This window comes from Dromiciops gliroides, chromosome 3 (assembly GCF_019393635.1).
Source record: "Dromiciops gliroides isolate mDroGli1 chromosome 3, mDroGli1.pri, whole genome shotgun sequence".
In the NCBI taxonomy this organism is placed as follows: Eukaryota; Metazoa; Chordata; class Mammalia; order Microbiotheria; family Microbiotheriidae; genus Dromiciops; species Dromiciops gliroides.
The window spans coordinates 642,072,528-642,090,274 of NC_057863.1; the positions used below are offsets into that span (position 1 = coordinate 642,072,528).

A 17,747-nucleotide genomic window follows, 5' to 3' on the forward strand; every position below is an offset into this window, starting at 1 on the left:
ACATGGGGGGAGATGGGGAACCGTAGAGATGGTGAATATGGCTGAAAACAAGAGATGTAGTACTGGGTGGGGCAGGAGATGAAGAAAGGAGGTATAACTGAAGAAAAGTCCAACAGAGACCCACCCCTTCCCAACCTCTGTCCCCTTTTGCCCCTCAGAGAAGCCCCGTATCCTCAGCCTTAACATCAGCCCCACGGTTGGGGAGGAGGGGTCTGTCGCGGAGCTGCAATGCAAAGTCTCAGGCATCCCCCAGCCCAACATTACCTGGGAACATCAGGGCTTGGTCCTCGGAGATAAGGGTGAGTGAGGGGCTAGGGACCCGGATGCCTGGGTCGCCAAAGTGGGGACTAGAAGATAGAGACGACTGGATTCCCTAGGGGGTGGGAGCTTGGGTCCCTGAGAGGGAGGGCGGCAAGACACATTTAGGTCTCTTGTGCATCTCTGCTGCTTCCTTAGGTCGGGTGTCGGTACCGGATGGGATTCTGAGCATCCGGGAGCTGGAGCCGTCGGATGCCGGGGTTTACACTTGCGAGGCGTCGATAGTCGAGCGCAGGGAGAGAGCGCGGGAAAACGTGACGCTGAGGGTGACTTGTGAGCATAGGGCGGGGGGAGACATCTCTGTTTCTTTGTCTTTTGGGGGCCAGTTCATATTCTCACACTCTCCTTTCCCTTCCACTTCGCAGTCCGTCCCCGGCTGGAGGGACCCAAAGGCGACGCGGTATGGACGCGCAGGGGTCGATTGACGGTGCTGGTGCACGGGGAAACAGCCACCGGAACTCTGCCTATCTTGGAAGGGCAACAGCCTCCGGGAAGTTCGCCAGGGGGCGCCCCATCTACTCACCTTCCAGGTGAGTGTTCTGGACCCCCGGGTCTGGGGCGGGGTGGGGGGCAGGGCAGAAGAGCCCAATGTCTGGGTCTTTAAAAGGGCCTGAGGGGCAGCTACGTGGCACAGTGGATGAGCACCGGCTCTGGAGTCAGGAGGACCTGAGTTCAAATCCGGCCTCAGACATTTAACACTTACCAGCTGTGTGACCCTGGCCAAGTCACTTAACCCCAATTGCCTCACCAAAAACAAAAACAAAACCAAAAAAGGGTCTGGGGACTAGGTCCAAGGGCTCAGGCGCGGGAGCTCCCCGCCCATTTCTGTCCTGTTGTCTCAGTTCACTCCTTCTCCGATGGAGAAGGCAGATTTCACCCCGATGAAGCTCCTGGCCTCCAATTCTTTTGGCACCACGGAGCTGGAGATCCAGGTACTGGAAGGTGAGCCTGCGGCAGGGACCCTGACCCCCCAGTCTCTTCCCTCCCTCTCTTAACTTCTCTGAAGCCTTAAGGGAACAACTCCCTTATGGGGAGCTGGGAACCCGAGTTTCTAAGGGGGTTGATTTGGAGCTGGGGGTACGAAATCCTCAATCCTTGCTGCCTTTTCTTTTGACATCAGTACCAGGGACCTTCAAGGACTGAGTTTGGGTGTGACTGGGAGCCTGGAAGCCCGGGTGTCTGAAGGCGCTGGAGCTGAAGGCCCAGATGCCTCTGACTCGGGGGTGGGGGCCAGGACCACGCAATTGTTCAGAATGTGGAGGGTACCAGTGTCCTTAAAGGGGTGAGGACAGGAGGTCTATGGCAAATGACCTCCCCTCCGAAAAGATCTGCCGGTGCTGTCTTCCCCTCTTTTCTCTCTGTCCCCTCCCCCCAGAGTCATCCCCCACAGGGCTGGGTCCCGGGGCCATTTCGGGTTTCGTCTTGGCCCTTCTACTCATTCTGGCCGTTGGGAATAGATGCCCTGTGCTGCCACTTTTGACGTGTGGGGCTCTTTGTTTGGTTTTCTCGTTGCCTTAAGAGAGAACAGGAGGAGACTGGTGAGCCAGGCTGAGATGGGGAGGGTCTGCAGGAGGTGGGGGATGAGGGTGGGAGCAGGACTGCCTCTGGTCCCAGCCAGAGGCCTCAGGACTGACCCCTGTCCTTTCTCCCTTCAGCATGTCTCAAGGATTCTTCTCAAGAAAAGCATTCTCCCTAGTGTCTCAAGGTTGGAGGCGGGAGGTTTGGCGATTGTTTGGGAAATTTGGGGGGGAGGTGGAGCTGGGATGGTTCCAACTCAGAATAAAGTTGATTTCATGGCTTTTCTGGTCTTTCTGATTCATTCTGGAGAAGGAAAGGGGTGTGAAGGAGTTAAGGGAGAGAAACAACCCAGGCCTCCTGAGGGGGGGGGTTATAAATATAAAAGCAAAGGCACCCCTTTACTTCAGGGAGCTCATATTCTTTTTTTTTTTTTTAGTGAGGCAATTGGGGTTAAGTGACTTGCCCAGGGTCACACAGCTAGTAAGTGTTAAGTGTCTAAGGCTGGACCAGAACTCAGGTACTCCTAACTCCAGGGCCAGTGCTTTATCCACTACACCATCTAGCTGCCCCAGGGAGCTCATATTCTAAAGGGAGAATCAACACAGTGGCCTGGAAGGAGCACTTTGGACTTAAAGATAGTAGGGATGGTGAGTGGGGTCATAGGGAAGTAGGTTGACACACCCCATCTAGGGACAGTGGTAGAGTTCATTTGATCAAAGTTCATTCATGTTTCCATTACTAGAGGAAGGGAGGGAAAGAAAGGACTAAAAGGAAGTTGGGTTGAGGAGGAAATGGTGTTCTGGGAGAAGTGGTGAACAATCAGGAGTATGTCATATGTGGGTAGACTTGAACCCAGTAATTTTTTTTTTTTGTGAGGCAACTGGGATTAAGTGACTTGCCCAGGGTCACACAGCTAGTAAGTGTCAAGTGTCTGAGGCTAGATTTGAACTCAGGTCCTCCTGAATCCAGGGCTGGTGCTCTATCCACTGCGCCACCTAGCTGCCCTGAACCCAGTCTTTTTGACACCAAGGTGCTAGCTGATGAACCATGTTGCCTCATTTCCCTTCCCCCTGATCCTCCCCCTACTACTGAGACTAAATATGCTTCTCTGTAGAAACCCCTTGGGGTCTTCCTATTGGCATTATCCCCAGGCTCCATCCTAGTTAATGTCCTACTTAAAATATGGTACCGAGAAAGCAATAGATCAAATAATTAATGGCCTGAATTGAATACCAATTCTGTCACCATAGGACCCTGTGCCAGTCCCTTTCCCTGTCTAGGCCTCAGTTTCTTCCTCTGTACAGTGAGAGGAATGATCAGCATGCTCCTGTTCTGATGTTACATTCCTGATGACACACTTCTGATTCTGATGAGGTGATGAGGGTAGAAGAACTTCTTGGAGGGAGAGGGGGGTCATGATGAGAAAACATAACATGAATACTCAGGGAGACAGGAATGTCCAGGATGAGAGAGTGATAACTTCAAAAGCCAAAGAGTTTAAGGAAGATGAGGATTCTTTTGGGGGGGGGGGGCAGGGCAATGAGGGTTAAGTGACTTGCCCAGGGTCACACAGCTAGTAAGTGTCAAGTCTGAGGCTAGATTTGAACTCAGGTCCTCCTGAATCCAGGGCTGGTGCTTTATCCACTGTGCCACCAAGCTGCCCCTGGAAGATGAGGATTAAGAAAAGATTATGGATTTAATACCTGAACCATCAGCGACCCTCCCCCAGTCTCACCAAAACCAAAATCAAAAACATGTGACAGATGTTTGGACTCCAAACTGGGAAGATTTTATAGAATCCTAGATACAGAGCTGGAAGGGACCTCAGATTTCAACCCATTAAGACTATACAAGGGGGGCAGCTAGGTGGCGCAGTGGATAGAGCACCAGCCTTGGAGTCAGGAGGACCTGAGTTCAAATCCCATCTTAGACACTTAACACTTACTAGCTGTGTGACCCTGGGCAAGTCACTTAACCCCAATTGCCTCACCAAAAAAAAAAAAAAAAGACTATACAAGGAATGAACAGCAAAGCTGGATTTGAGCCCAGGTCCTCTGACTCCATTTTGGAGCTTTCTAGGGTTGAGGATTCCAAAGATTAAGGGACAATTGGCTGGGGGGGGGACCCTGGAAGGGTACCCCTACTAAAATCTATTGACTCACTTCTGTACCCTAAAATTCTGATCTTTGATGCCCAAAGTGATGGAAATGGGATACTCCTCCCCTGGTTCCCCTTGATGCATTCTCCTAGGTGCTTGGAACAGAGAAATAGGGTCTGAGGTCCAGGAGGCAGTGGATGGTTGAAATAGCACTGTAGTCAGAGGACCTGAGTTTGAATTCCCATTCTGCCTTTTACTCCTTTGGGCCTCAGTTTCCTTTTTGGTAAAATGAAGGGTTTGGGTCAGTTGACCTCCTGAGGTCCTTTCCAGCTCTGTGACCCAATTAGGCAGCTGTTACATTATAGCTTGAGTCAGAAAGACCTGAGTTTGGGGACAGCTAGGTGGTGCAGTGGACAAAGCACCACCCCTCGATTCAGGAGGACCAGAGTTCAAATTTGGCCTCAGACACTTGACACTTAGTTGTGTGACTCTGGGCAAGTCACTTAACTCTCATTGCCCTGCCCCCCCCCCCCAAAAAAAGACCTGAGTTAAAATCTTGCCTCAGGTACTAGTCATGTGACCTTGGGCAAGTCACTTTCATTTCACTACCTCAGTTTCCTCCTCTGTACAATGGGGACAATAATAGCACCTCCCTCTCAGGGTTGTGATAAGGATAAAATGAGAGAAAATTAATGAAATATTTCCTTTGCAAAACTTGTGGTGTGAATTAGTAGGCATGCATGCACACAGTTGTTTAACAACATACAATGTGATATTGTATGCTTTGAACTGTTACCCAATCTATGGACATAACCTATGAACTGTGGGCCTTACCATCTGCTCCACTGCTGGACTTTGCAGCTGAATTCCCTTCCATGTCTTGTATTCCCTAATGTAAATAACAATTGTCTTTATTTTGGCCAGAAAGCCTGAGGGTCTCTCCCTGCTCCCAGGTCCTTCCTTCCTTCCTTCCTTAGGTAAAAGAAGCCATTCTTTGCCTCATTTCGTACCTAACCTTAAACACTCAATGGGCATTGCGTCAGACAAACTGAGACCTGGGGAAGAACTCAGCTTAAAAAGGCCAAGGTCTCCCACTGCATTTGGGGCCATCTCCAGTCATCTTGATCTATATTTTGCTGCTGTACCCAGATAGCTCTAGAGGAGAGAGTAAGGCTGGTGACTCTGCATAGATAGCCCTCCCTCACTTAAATCCAATTCACTGCAAGACATGACATCACCTCCTAGATATCATGGTCCTCTTCAAGAATGAAGGACAAGGGGGGCAGCTAGGTGGTGCAGTGGTTAAAGCACTGGCCCTGGATTCAGGAGGACCTGATTTCAAATCTGGGCTCAGACACTTGACACTTACTAGCTGTGTGACCCTGGGCAAGTCACTTAACCCCCATCGCCCCACAAAAAACCAAACAAACAAACAAACAGAAAACCAACAACAAAAAAGAATGAAGGACAAAAAATGTTGAAAACTATCTCTATATGTAACTAGAAAATAATAAAATCCTTTTATGATAGAAAATCAAACAACAACCAAACAAAAAGAATGAAGGACAAATAAGCATCCCTAGTTCTTAGCACAGTATCTGGCACATAGTAAGTACTTAATACATGCTTTCTCATCAATTAATGGATTAATTAATTAATCCATCCATTCATTCACTCAAGATTCTTTGAGGTGAGGGGGAATCAGTCAGTCAGTCAGTCAATAGGCATTTATTGCATGTTTACAATTGGCAAGCAGTGAACTAAGTGCTGGGTATAAAAATAAATGTAAAAATAGTCCTAGCTCAGAAGGAGTTCACACCCTAAAGGGACAATAACAGAGGAACAGTACAGAGGAGAACAGAATTCATGGTGAGGAATGAGGTATAAAAAGACTGGAAAGCTGGGAGGGGGCTAGGTTATAAAAGGTTTTGAATGCCAAATAGAGGATTTTGTATTTGTTCAGGAGGCAATAGGGAGCCACTGAAGTTTCTTGAGGAGGAGAAGGTGATGTGGTTAGATTTGTGTTTTAGAAAAGTCATCTTGGCAATGGGGTGGAGGATGGAACTGAATGAGGAGAAACCTGAGTCAGGGAGACCAGTTGGAAGGCTATTGCTGTGGTCCAGGTGTCTGGCGATGAGGGTCTGTGGCTGTGAGAGTGGAGAGAAGGGGGTTTATATGAGAGATGTTGTGAAGCAAGGAGATTTGGCAACAGATTGGGTATGCCCGGTGAGTGAGGGGAAGGAGCTGAAGTGATTGGGAGGATGCTGCCATCCTGACCAGTCAAAGGAAAGTTCAGAAGAGAGGAGGGATTCATTCGATAGGGAGGATGATGAATTCTGTTGTTTGCATGTTGAGTGTGAGATGCCCATGGGGGGGTCTAATTCAAGATGGCCAATAGGCAGTTGGTGATTCTGACCATTTCTTAGTTTCCTTTGCCATTAACCATGGGTGTCCCAAAGGATCTGTCCTGGGTGCTTTTCTCTTCTCTCTCTATACTACTTCACTTCCCATAGATTTATTTGTTTGTTTGTTTTTTTGGTGAGGCAATTGGGGTTAAGTGACTTGCCCAGGGTCACACAGCTAGTAAGTGTCAATGTTCTGAGGCTGGATTTGAACTCAGGTCCTCCTGACTCCAGGGCCAGTGCTCTATCCACTGCTCCATCTAGCTGCCCCCCCCCATAGATTTATTGACCGTCTCTACGCTGATGATTCTTAGATCTAGTTATCCAGCCCAAACCTCTCTCTTGACCTTTAGTTTCACATCTCCTTCGACTGGATGTCCCATAGATGTCTTAAACTCAGTATGTCCAAGACTGAATTAATTAGCTTTCTCCTCAAATCTTTCAGTCATCCTAATTTCCTAATTAATGTCCAGAGTACGACCAATCTCCCAGTCCTCAGAACCGATACGTCATTCTTGACTCTTTACCTCTCTCACTACCTCCCCTTCCAATTACTTGCCGAGTCTGGTCCATTCTACTTTCCTAACATCTCTTAAATATACCCCTTTCTCACCTCTAAGATTGTTACTTTGGCCTGGACTGCTAGTGGGTCTGCATGTCTCAAATCTCTCTCCATTCAAGTCTATCCTCCACTTAGCATTTAGCAGAGTCTAGAACATAGTAGGTGCTTAATAAATGCTTGTTCACTAACTGACTGATTTGAGACTGGAGCTTGGGAGATAGACTAGGGATGGATATGTGGTTACAGATGGTAACTGAATCTAGGGGAGCTGATGAGATCACCAAATAAGACAGTACAGAGGGAAAAGATCCTAGGGGATGGATGCCCATGGTTAGTGCTTATAATCTGGGATCCAGCTAAGGAGACTGAGAAGGAGCAGCCACACAGGTAGGAGGAAAACCAGGAGAGAGAAGCATTGATGAGGAGGAGGGAGAGCTGGGGCGGGGACACACAGTGAAAATGCTGGTGTCAGGAGATGGAGTGGTTTGTGCCAGGCACCATGCTAATTGCTAGAGGTATAAAGAAAGGCAAAATATGATCCCTGCAAATAAGATCCCTTTCTTTTCTTTTTAAAAAATATTTTTTGGCACAGTGGATAAAGCACAGACCCTGGATTCAGGAGGACCTGAGTTCAAATCCAGCCTCAGACATTTAACACTTACTAGCTATGGGACCCTGGGCAAGTAACTTAACCCTCATTACCCCACAAATTTTTTTCAACTTATTATTAATTTTTAACATTGTTTTCTTTTAAAATTTTGAGTTCTAAATTCTTTCCCTTCCTTCCCCTCCCACTGAGAATGCAAGCAATATGATATCAATTATACATATGAAATCATGTAAAATGTATTTCTATATTAGCCATATATTTATTTTTAATTTTTAAATTGTTTTCCATATTTCTTTTTTCTTTTCTTTTCTTTTCTTTTTTTTTGCAGGGCAATGGGGGTTAAGTGACTTGCCCAGGGTCATACAGCTAGTAAATGTCAAGTGACTGAGGCTGGATTTGAACTCAGGTCCTCCTGAATCCAGGGTGGGTGCTTTATCCACTGCGCCACTTACCTGCCCTCCATATTTCTTAAAAAGCAAGAAAAAATAAAGAAAGTTAGAAAAAGCTCACTTCACTTTGCATTTAGAGTTCAGTAGTTCTCTCCTTGAAAGTAGATAGCATTTTTCACCATGAGTCTTTTGGATTTTTCTTGGATCATTGTATTGATCAGAGTAACCTAATCTTTCACAGTTGATCATCATTACAACATTGCTGTTGCTGTGCACAATGATCTCCTGGTTCTTCCTGCTTCACTTTGCATCAGTTCATAGAGGATTTATGTTTTTCTGAAACCACCTCCTTCATCATTTCTCAACATACAATGGTATTCTATCACAATCATATGTCACAACTTGTTCTGCTATTCCCCAACTGATGAACATCCCCTTAATTTTCAATTCTTACCCACCATAAAAAAGAGCTGCTAGAAATATTTTTGTACATGTACATGTTTTTTCTTTGCTCTTTTTGGGATATAGAACTAGTAGTGGTATTGTTGGGTCAAAAGGTATTCACAGTTTGATAGCCCTTTGAGCCCAGTTCCAAACTCTTCTCTAGAATAAGCATTCTGGACCAATTTACTACTCCACCAACAATTCATTAATGTGTGTGTGTATGTATGTATACATATATACACACACATATTTATACATATACACACACACACATATATATACATATACACATTCACATATATATATATATATATATATATTTCATCCTCTCCAGCAATTGTCATTTCTTTTTTTTTTTTTGGTGAAACAATTGGGGTTAAGTGACTTTCCCAAGGTCACACAGCTAGTTAAGTATCAAGTGTCTGAGGCCGGATTTGAACTCAGGTCCTCCTGAATCCAGGGCCAGTGCTCTATCCACTGTGCCACCTAGCTGCCCTGCAATTGTCATTTCTGATGTATATGAGGTAGTAGCTCAGATTTGCCTTTCTCTAATCCATAGTGATTTAGAGCATTTTTTCAAATAACTATAGATTTTGATTTATTTATCAAAAATTGCCTGTTCATATCCTTTGACATTTATCAACTGGGGCATGGCTATTATTTTTATAAATTCAACTCAGTTCTATATTCAGTATATATTTGAGAAATGAGGCCTTTATCAGAGAAACTTACTGTTACAGATTTCCCTTGCTGCCCTCCTAAGTTTTCTTAGACCAGAAAAATGTCTCACCCTGACCTTTTGTCTGCTCTGGTGCTCCAAAATTTGATTCAAGTTGTTATTTTAAAGTTGTTTGGGGGAGAATGTTGAGAGAGTTCAGCTGGGTGGCTTCGCCTAATCTGCCATCTTGGCTCTGTCCGTCCCCTCAGAGGAAAAAAAAATAAATCAGGAGATCACTTCCTAATGAGAAAGATAACATGTCTCTCCCTCTAATATCCTTCCTACAATGTCCTCTCAGTGTCCCTTATTACCCTTTTACTTTGATGTCTAGAAATCCTTTCCTTTATCCCTATAATCTTTGTCCAGTCTTCCCAGCTGCCTCTTTGCTACCCATTTGTAAATTTCTTCCTGTCTCTACAATAAAATTTACCACTTTCTCTCCTAATGCCCACTCCTCTAAGACTCTCACTATTTTCCTCATAAATATGAATCCTGTCTCACATGGTACCCTTTTCCTTTAAATCCTCTTTGACCCTCCCAGCTTTCCCCCCCCCCCATAACCCCCTCCTTATTTACACTATCAATACCTTTGTGTATTTCTGTCTCCTCTGTGTCTTCTGCCCTGTCCTTCTAATCACCTTGGGGTGTTTTGCTAGTGATGGTACAGGTACTCCCTCTCTACCGATGCATCTACTCTTTAGATGGGCACTGGAAGAAGAAAGACAGTTGAGGGTGATAATTGATGCCTATGTGACCCCCAGAGGCATGGTCTGGAATGTTAAATAAAAATACAATTTGAGCCAGGGCCACAAGGGGGCGCTCATAAGTTGGGCTACCAGGTCCAACACTTGGATTTGTGCCAGGATCTCTGGCCTTGAGCTACTTCCTAGTGCTTGCTGAAGTTCCCCTCAGCTCTATCGAAAATAGATAGAGATCATTAGGGTGCAATATTTCAGAATCGACTTCTGCTCCATTTACCCTCAAGGGCTTTCATGTGACTGAAAGGAAGGCACGTTGACTTTATAGATGAGAGTGCATTTACTCCATAAGATCAAAATTAAAAAGACATCATGCTCCCATCCAGGCCTTTGCTCTGATAATGACCTCAAGGAAATATCTCCACTTCTTGAGTGCAGCCTGTTGTTCCCAGGTAAACCCAAATGACCTTTCTGGGGAAGCCCATTCCCTTTCCTCTCATTCAAATGGTGGTGGGATGGAGAGAAATCATTTCACCAATTACTAGTACAGCTCCCAGGCTCTTATTAAGCTGGCCATTAGAGGACTGGGAGAATGCCAAAAACCTTCCTTCCCCAAATCCTCTGCTTTCAAATGAGATAATATTTGTAAAGCCTGGTATGCAGTAGGTACCTAATAAATGCTTATTCTCTTCCCCCTCTGGGGGGTCTCCAGCGGGATTCTCCAATGTTTTCAACATCCAGATGGTCATGACCTCTTTGGTAGTTCAGGAACTGGTTTTTTCTTACTCAACCTTCCTGGCCCTCAGTTTCCTCATTTGTGAAAAGACCAGTTTGGACTAGATGGTTTTTAAGGTACCTTCCAGCCCTAAATCACTGGTCCTAAGGCACTGAGCCTCCTGGGATCTGGGTTCCTTTATCTATAAAATTAGGGTATTTTTGAAGAAAATTCTTGTCTCCTTCAATAAATTTAAGGTTTGTAAGAGTGGGAGTCATTTCATTTTTGTATTCAGAGAAGGCTTTTTTTTTTTTTTTAGGCAATTGGAGTTAAGTGACTTGCCCAGGGTCACATAGCTAGTAAGTGTTAAGTGTCTGAGGTCGGATTTGAACTCAGGTCCTCCTGAATCCAGGGCTGGTGCTCTATCCACTGTGCCACCAACTGCCCTGAATTTTGTATTTATAACTCCAATCAGTCAATAAACATTAATTAAGCTTATTGTATGCCAGGCTTTGTTTTGATCTCTGGCAAAAACATGGTGTGTTCTCAAAGGAGCTTACATTGTCTGGAATGCTCTTTCTCCTCTGCTCTGACTACTGATCTCTCTGTCTTCCTTTCAATCTCAACTAAAATCCCATCCTTTACTGGAAGCCTTTTCCAACCTTTCTTAATTCCAATGCCTTTCATCTGTAAATTCTTTCCTATTTAAAATGTATATAACTTGCTCTGTATATATTTGTTTGAATGTTGTCTCCTTCATTAGACTGTAAGCTCCTTGAGGGCAGGGGCTGTCTTTTGCCTCTTTTTTGTATGCCCAAGGCTTAGTACAGTGCCTGTCACATAATAGGCCAATACACAACAAATGTTTATTTATTGATCGATAATGGGGGAAATAACATGCAAGCAATTGTGTACTTATGAGATGGTGTTGTTCTTCAGTCATGTCCAACTCTTTGTGACCCCGTGGACCATATCACACTAATACTGGCCATGGGGTTTTCTTGGTAAAGATACTAGAATAGTTTGCCATTTTCTTCTCCAGTGGTTAAGGCAAACAGAGGTCAAGTGACTTGTCCAGGATCACACAGCTAATGAATGTCTCAGGCCAGATTTGAATTCAGGTCTTCTTGACACCAGGCCCAGTGCTCTATCCACTGAGCTCTCTAGCTATCTCTTCTTACAAGATATAAATGGTGTAAATGGAAGGTACTCTCAGAAGGAGGGATCTAGCAAGGGGAGGGGGAGAGATTGGAAAGCCTTCCTGCAGAAGGTAGGATTTGCTTGAGTTGAGTCTTGAAAGAAGCCAATAGATGGAGGTAAGAAGAGAGAGCCTTCCAGGAATGAGCTAAGTAAAAAGATGACATCAGGAGATGGAGTGTTGTGCGTGAGGCAGCTAGTGAAGTGGATGGTAGATTTAGGGAGACCATGCAGAATGGTTTTTTCAATAGTCTTGACAAGAGGAGATGAGGGCCATGAAGGTGACAGCCATGTGAGTAGAGACAAGTTCACATATACAAGAGATGTTGTGAAGATAGAAACAAGGCTTATCAACAGATTGAATATATGGGAATGGATTGTGAAAGAAGAATCTAGGATGACTAAGATTGGGAGCCTGAGAGTTGTTGAGTGATAGGGTAAGGTATTTGGAAGAGAGAAAGGTTTGGGTGAATGGCTGCATTGGCCATGTTGAGTTTGATATGGGGCATCCAGTTTGAGATATCCAAAAGGCAGTTGGTGATGTGGGACTGGAGATCAGGAAAGAAAGTAGGGTTGGGTGTGTATACACCTGGGAATCATCTGCAAAGGGATGAGAGAGACACAGAAAGGAGGGTCCTTGGCCCCAAAGTCCTGCTTCCAAATAATCCAATACCTGCTTCCCAGATTTGGACTTGAATGGGGAGGCAATCCCCAGAGGCACCAGGAACACGTACATCTTTGATCTTCAACAGAGGAAACAGCCTCAGCCTGTCATTCAACTGCCAACCTAATTCTATGGCATACCAGAGTTCAGATTAATCATGGAAGCCCAAGATGTTTGCCCAGGGCTATTGGCCCCACGTGTGCTTCCACAAGTCAAAACAGCAAGTCTGAAGGCTGCCACGCGATGGGATCAGGTCGCTGCTTTGTCAGTAGCTCCATGTTTGACCTTTTCCAGTTAATTTAATGGCCCCCCTCATTTCTTTTTTTTTTAATATTCAGAGGAAGATAGTGAAGTTTTTTGGGTTTTGTTTGTTTGTTTGTTTGTTTTGTGGGGAAATGAGGGTTAAGTGACTTGCCCAGGGTCACACAGCTAGTGTCAAATGGCTGAGACCAGATTTGAACTCAGGTCCTCCTGAATCCAGGGCCAGTGCTTTATCCACTGTGCCACCTAACTGTACCCCCACCATTTCTTAAGCTACAAGTTTGATGTGTAAGATACAATGCTGGGCGTGAAGGAATCTCTGCTATTCATGAAGCTTATATTCTACTGAAGGAAGGTGATATTTAAAAATATATGACACTTTTACTGCATAATGCTTTGTACACTGTGTGCTGACACTTCAGTTGAAACAGTCCAAATGATCTCTTGGGCTTTCTTCAGTTGTTTCAGTCATGTCCAATTCTTCACAACCCCATTTGGGGTTATCTTGGCAAAGATACTGGAGTGGTTTGCCATTTCCTTCATTTTTACAGGTGGGGAAACTGAGGTAAACAGGGTAAAGTGACTTGCCCAGGGTCACACAGCTAGTAAGTGTCTGAGGCCAGATTTGAACTCAGAAAGCTGAGTCTTCCTGACTCCAGGCCTGGCACTCTTTCCACTGCTGTGCCACTTAGCCGCCCAAACCATTTTTCTTAGAATGATGGAAAGGAAACAACAGTATCCCTATATTATTTATCCATCTAAGGAGCAAAATGCCTGAGTTGTCCACCAAATCGTGCTCTCCTCGAACCACTAGCCCAATAGCTTTCTCTTCTGATATTTGTGTTCAGCTTTCAAAAAGGGCTGTATCCTTCACAAATTCCTCCTTCTACCCTTTCTCAGAAGGCAATTCAATCTTCAAATGCCTAGGCTGACATCTCCAAACCATGGCCAGTAGATTCTTGTGGTGTCACTGAGCAGTTCAAAACCTGTGTGGGTTGAATTCAGAATTAAAGTTTGGGGATATATGAAATGTCACTCAAAATATTTAAGATAGGAAATCTATGATTCTACACCCCAGTCTACATCTGGAATTTTTTCTCCCTGTCCAAACCCACCTCCCCTCCCCTCCTCCTATTCATAGCACATAGACACTCAACATATTGTGACCACATAATTTATTGGGTATAGTGAAAAAGAAAGAAAAATGTTAAGTATTCCTACATGGAATTCTGTACTTCTAACCATTTCCCTAAACACCTCCCAATCACCTTCCTGGTTCTTCAGATGGGGTCAAGGAATTTCGGAACCCTTTTCTTTCACAGATCATGGAAAGGGAATAAGGGGGAGGAGAGGATGTATATCTGAAACCCCAATTCTGGGACATGGAGCATAAACAAGGGAAAGAGATCTGTCTCCCTACTCCTAGCTCACCTATCCCCTAGGATTTACTAAAAGTTACAGTTTGGGGTGCCTAGGATCTTTTATTCTTCTAGTCTCTACCTTTTCTCCAGAGTCTCAGACACTTGCTAGTTATGTGACCCTGAGTAAGTTACTTCACCTCGGTCTACCTCAGTTTCCTTATCTGGTAATCATGGTAATCAGGAAGTTTCAAGGACAGCAGAAGAAAAAGAGAACTCTAGATGTGCTTGGACAGATGTCTCATCACTTCCTGCTCCTCCAGAAGCTTCATGACCATTCTGAAATCACTCTCCTTGGAGAGTCCTGGCAATGGGGGGTGGGGAAGGTAGCATTAGATTCCCTGTATCTCTTTCCAAATCATCATCCTAATGATGGGGGCAAATAATAATTTGGAAGAGATAAGAGGATGTGGCATGGGCACACATCACATAATTTGAGGAAATGTCCACTTAGGAAAGCCTTGAAAGAAACTGAGGATTCAAGGAGGCAGAGGTGAAGGAGTACACTCTGGGCTTTTAATTTTTTAAATTTTAGTTAATTAATAATTCATTCATTCATTCATTCATTCATTCATTGCTCCATCCATCCATTTATTTATTTATTTATTTATTTCACTCTAGGCTTAATGGACAGCAGAAGCATGGATGTGGGAATGGAATGTCCAGTTTGGGGAGCATCAAGTAGGATAATTTGCTTGCAACCTAGAGTATGTGATAGGTAGTAAGTCTGGGAAGGTAATCTTAAGGTAGACTTTCAACACCAAGCTGAATTGGGAACCATTAGGAATTCTTGAGGGCAACAGCTAGGGGGTGCAGTGGATAAAGCACCTGCCCTGGATTTGGGAGGACCTGAGTTCAAATACAGCTTTAGACACTTGACACTTACTAGCTATGTGACCCTGGGCAAGTCACTTAAACCTCATTGCCCCGCAAAAAAAAAAAAAAAAAAAACAAAGAAAAAGAAAAAGAAAAAAAATTCTTGAGCAAGGAAGTGACAACTTCCCCTCTCATTTCCTCTCTTATTAGTTCCCTTATTTGTAAAATTTAAAAAAACCCTCAGCAATGTCCTTGTATATTTCTCGGGTAGTTCCTTCATGGCATCATTTTTCCAGTCACTGGTGTCTTTCCAAATTCCCCTGCAAATTTCTCTTACATACAGGATGGAGGGAACAACACAACCTGATCATAAACGGGGGTGGGGATACAGAGAACAAGCACCTAGGGTAGGGAGGGGTGTGAGGTCCATGTCAAATAAAGGTCAGTTGAAGAAATGGGTTGGGTTTAGCTGGGAAAAGAGAAAAAAGGGAAGGGGTGGGCAGGGTCAGAGATGTAACTGACTTTTTTCAAGTATTTGAAGGGCTCTTCATGGAAGGGTACCTAGGTGGCACAGTGGATAGAGCACTGGCCCTGAAGTTGGGAGGACCTGAGTTCAAATTTCACCTCAGACAGTGACTAGCTGTATGACTCTGGGCAAGTCACTTAATGCCAATGGCCTTAAACATTGGGGTCACCTCCAGTTGTCCTGATATATATCTCACCACTGGACCCAGATGGCTCTGGAGGAGAGAGTGAGGTTGGTGACCTTGCACAGCCCTCCCTCGATTAAATCCAATTCAGTACAAGTCATGACATCACCTCCTAATGCCATGATCCTCTTCAAGAAGAAAGGAACAACAACAATAACAAACCTCTAGATGGGACAGTGGATAGAATATCAAGTCTGGGGTCAGGAAGGCTCATCTTCCCAATTCCTTTTTTTTTTCTTTTTTTCTTCCCTTCCCCTTTTCTGGGGCAATGAGTGTTAAGTGACTTGCCCAAAGTCACACAGCTCATCGTCCCAATTTCAAATCCAACCACAGACACACAGACTAGTTGTGTGACACTGGGCAAGTCACTTAACTTCACTTGCTTCAGTTTCTTCATATGTAAAATGAGCTGGAGAAGGAAATGGCAAACCATTCTAGCATCTTTGCCAAGAGAACCCCAAATGGGGTCAAGAAGAGTTGGATATGACTAAAAATGGCTGAACAACAGCTTTAGGAGGATTTGTCCCCAAAGGACAAAACTAGGAGCAATGAGTGGAAATTACAAGAAGGTGAATCAGGGCTTGACATAAGAAACCTTATCTACCGATTGGAGCTATTCCAAAGTGTAATGTGCTGCCTAAATGGGGTAGCAACTCCTCGCCCCCATTGGAGATCTTCAAACAAAGGTCAGAGAGACCCTGTGGGGATGATGGAGAAGGAATTCCCGTTCAAGCATGGGTGACATGACTCAGGGCTTCTTAACTTGAGTCTGTGAACTTGGTTTGGAAAATATCACCTCTTGATTTTTACAAACCTCTGAGTGAAATTGAGCATTTCCTTCAATTATTCCTAATGCCCCTGCCAACATGTTGCCTCCTATATACAGGAATTACAAACCAGGCTACGTGAACTCCATGAGGCAGGAGCTGTGGTCCAGACAGGACCATTAGACTTTTCATTGCATAACTTCAACCCAGGAGATAAAATATATGTAAAGAATTTTCAGAGAACCAGTGGAACCCAACCTGCCTGGGAAGGACCTTTTCAGGTATTATTGACAACTCCCCAAAGAGTCTGATCAGAATTGCCCTACAGGGGTCATATAAGGGAACCTGGGCCCAGAGCTCCCTTGGAAACTTCTGGAGACTCCTAGGACATGTGTGACTCAGGCTGAAAGGACTCAGCTCTTTGCTATGATGCTGCAAACCCCATGAGGCATCTTGGTCCTCCACCCATTGTGATGGCTTTAGGGAGGTGAGTGCTCTGTCACCTCAAGAGGAGGGACAGTTTCCTAGCCGTCTTCTGTAACTCATTAGCATGGCAAGCAATGCTCTCAGTCACCAGCCCACTCTGTAGGGGGTTAGGGAATGGGCAATGATCTTTTCTCCCTCTCTTGGGCATGGTAGCCACTCTTTGAGTATTGACCTGCCCCCAAAGTGTTAGAGGCCTCCTTCCTCTGTCTCCAGTCAGCTCCACAAGATGGACCTGGGACTTCCAGACCTTTCCGGAGGTCCTAGAGGACCTCCCAAGGTCACCTCCAAGCTTTAACGCAACCAGCCACCTCAAGATGGATGCTGGACCACCTTCTCAGGCATAACAGGCAGCTAGGGCCCAGGGGCAAGGTTCTGAATTTGACTCTCCCTGTTCTCCCTGCCATGAGGGAGTGGTCACTATGGGGAGACTAGCAGGATTGTCGGGGGAGGGGGAGAAGGCTGCCACCTATCTCTCCACCCCACACAGGAAGCCTAGCAACAGAGAGAGAGCAAGTAAGAAGCTGTCTCTTCTTTTCAATTGATGCTACATCCCCTCCTGCTGCTGTGGGAGGGTGGGGCAGGATGGGGGACAGGGTCCAGATCAAGGGATCATACCACAGCCCTTAGTCCTTTCAGCACCAAATCACACATGTCCCTGAAGTCCCCAAGCATCCTGGGATTGCTCCTTTAGGCCAATCCTACCCACATTTCCTGAAGGTACCCTCTGATTCAACCTCCCCCATTCCTGTTTTATAGTAGCTAACCACAATAATCTCTACCATTTGCATAGTTCCTATTGGGTGCTAAGCGGTGTGTTAAACACTTCCCTTGATCCTCACAAGCACCCTGGGAGCTAGGTGCTGTTATTAGCCTCCTTTTATAGCCTGTCCTCAGCAAACAGACTGAGGTATAGCTGGCGCATTCGTTCTGGATAGTTTGCCGGGGCTCAGGGGAAT

At 45.1% G+C, this 17,747-nt stretch overlaps 1 protein-coding gene across 1 annotated transcript in view; it reads left to right on the forward strand.

Moving 5' to 3' along the window:
* ATP4A (ATPase H+/K+ transporting subunit alpha) overlaps positions 1-17,747 on the forward strand; it is a 42,983-nt gene that overhangs the window by 716 nt on the left and 24,520 nt on the right. Inside the window, 5 exon segments of the mRNA XM_043993879.1 lie at positions 159-299; positions 457-591; positions 684-848; positions 1,161-1,260; positions 1,439-1,600. Of these exon segments, the coding sequence (XP_043849814.1) occupies positions 159-299; positions 457-591; positions 684-848; positions 1,161-1,260; positions 1,439-1,600 (703 nt within the window).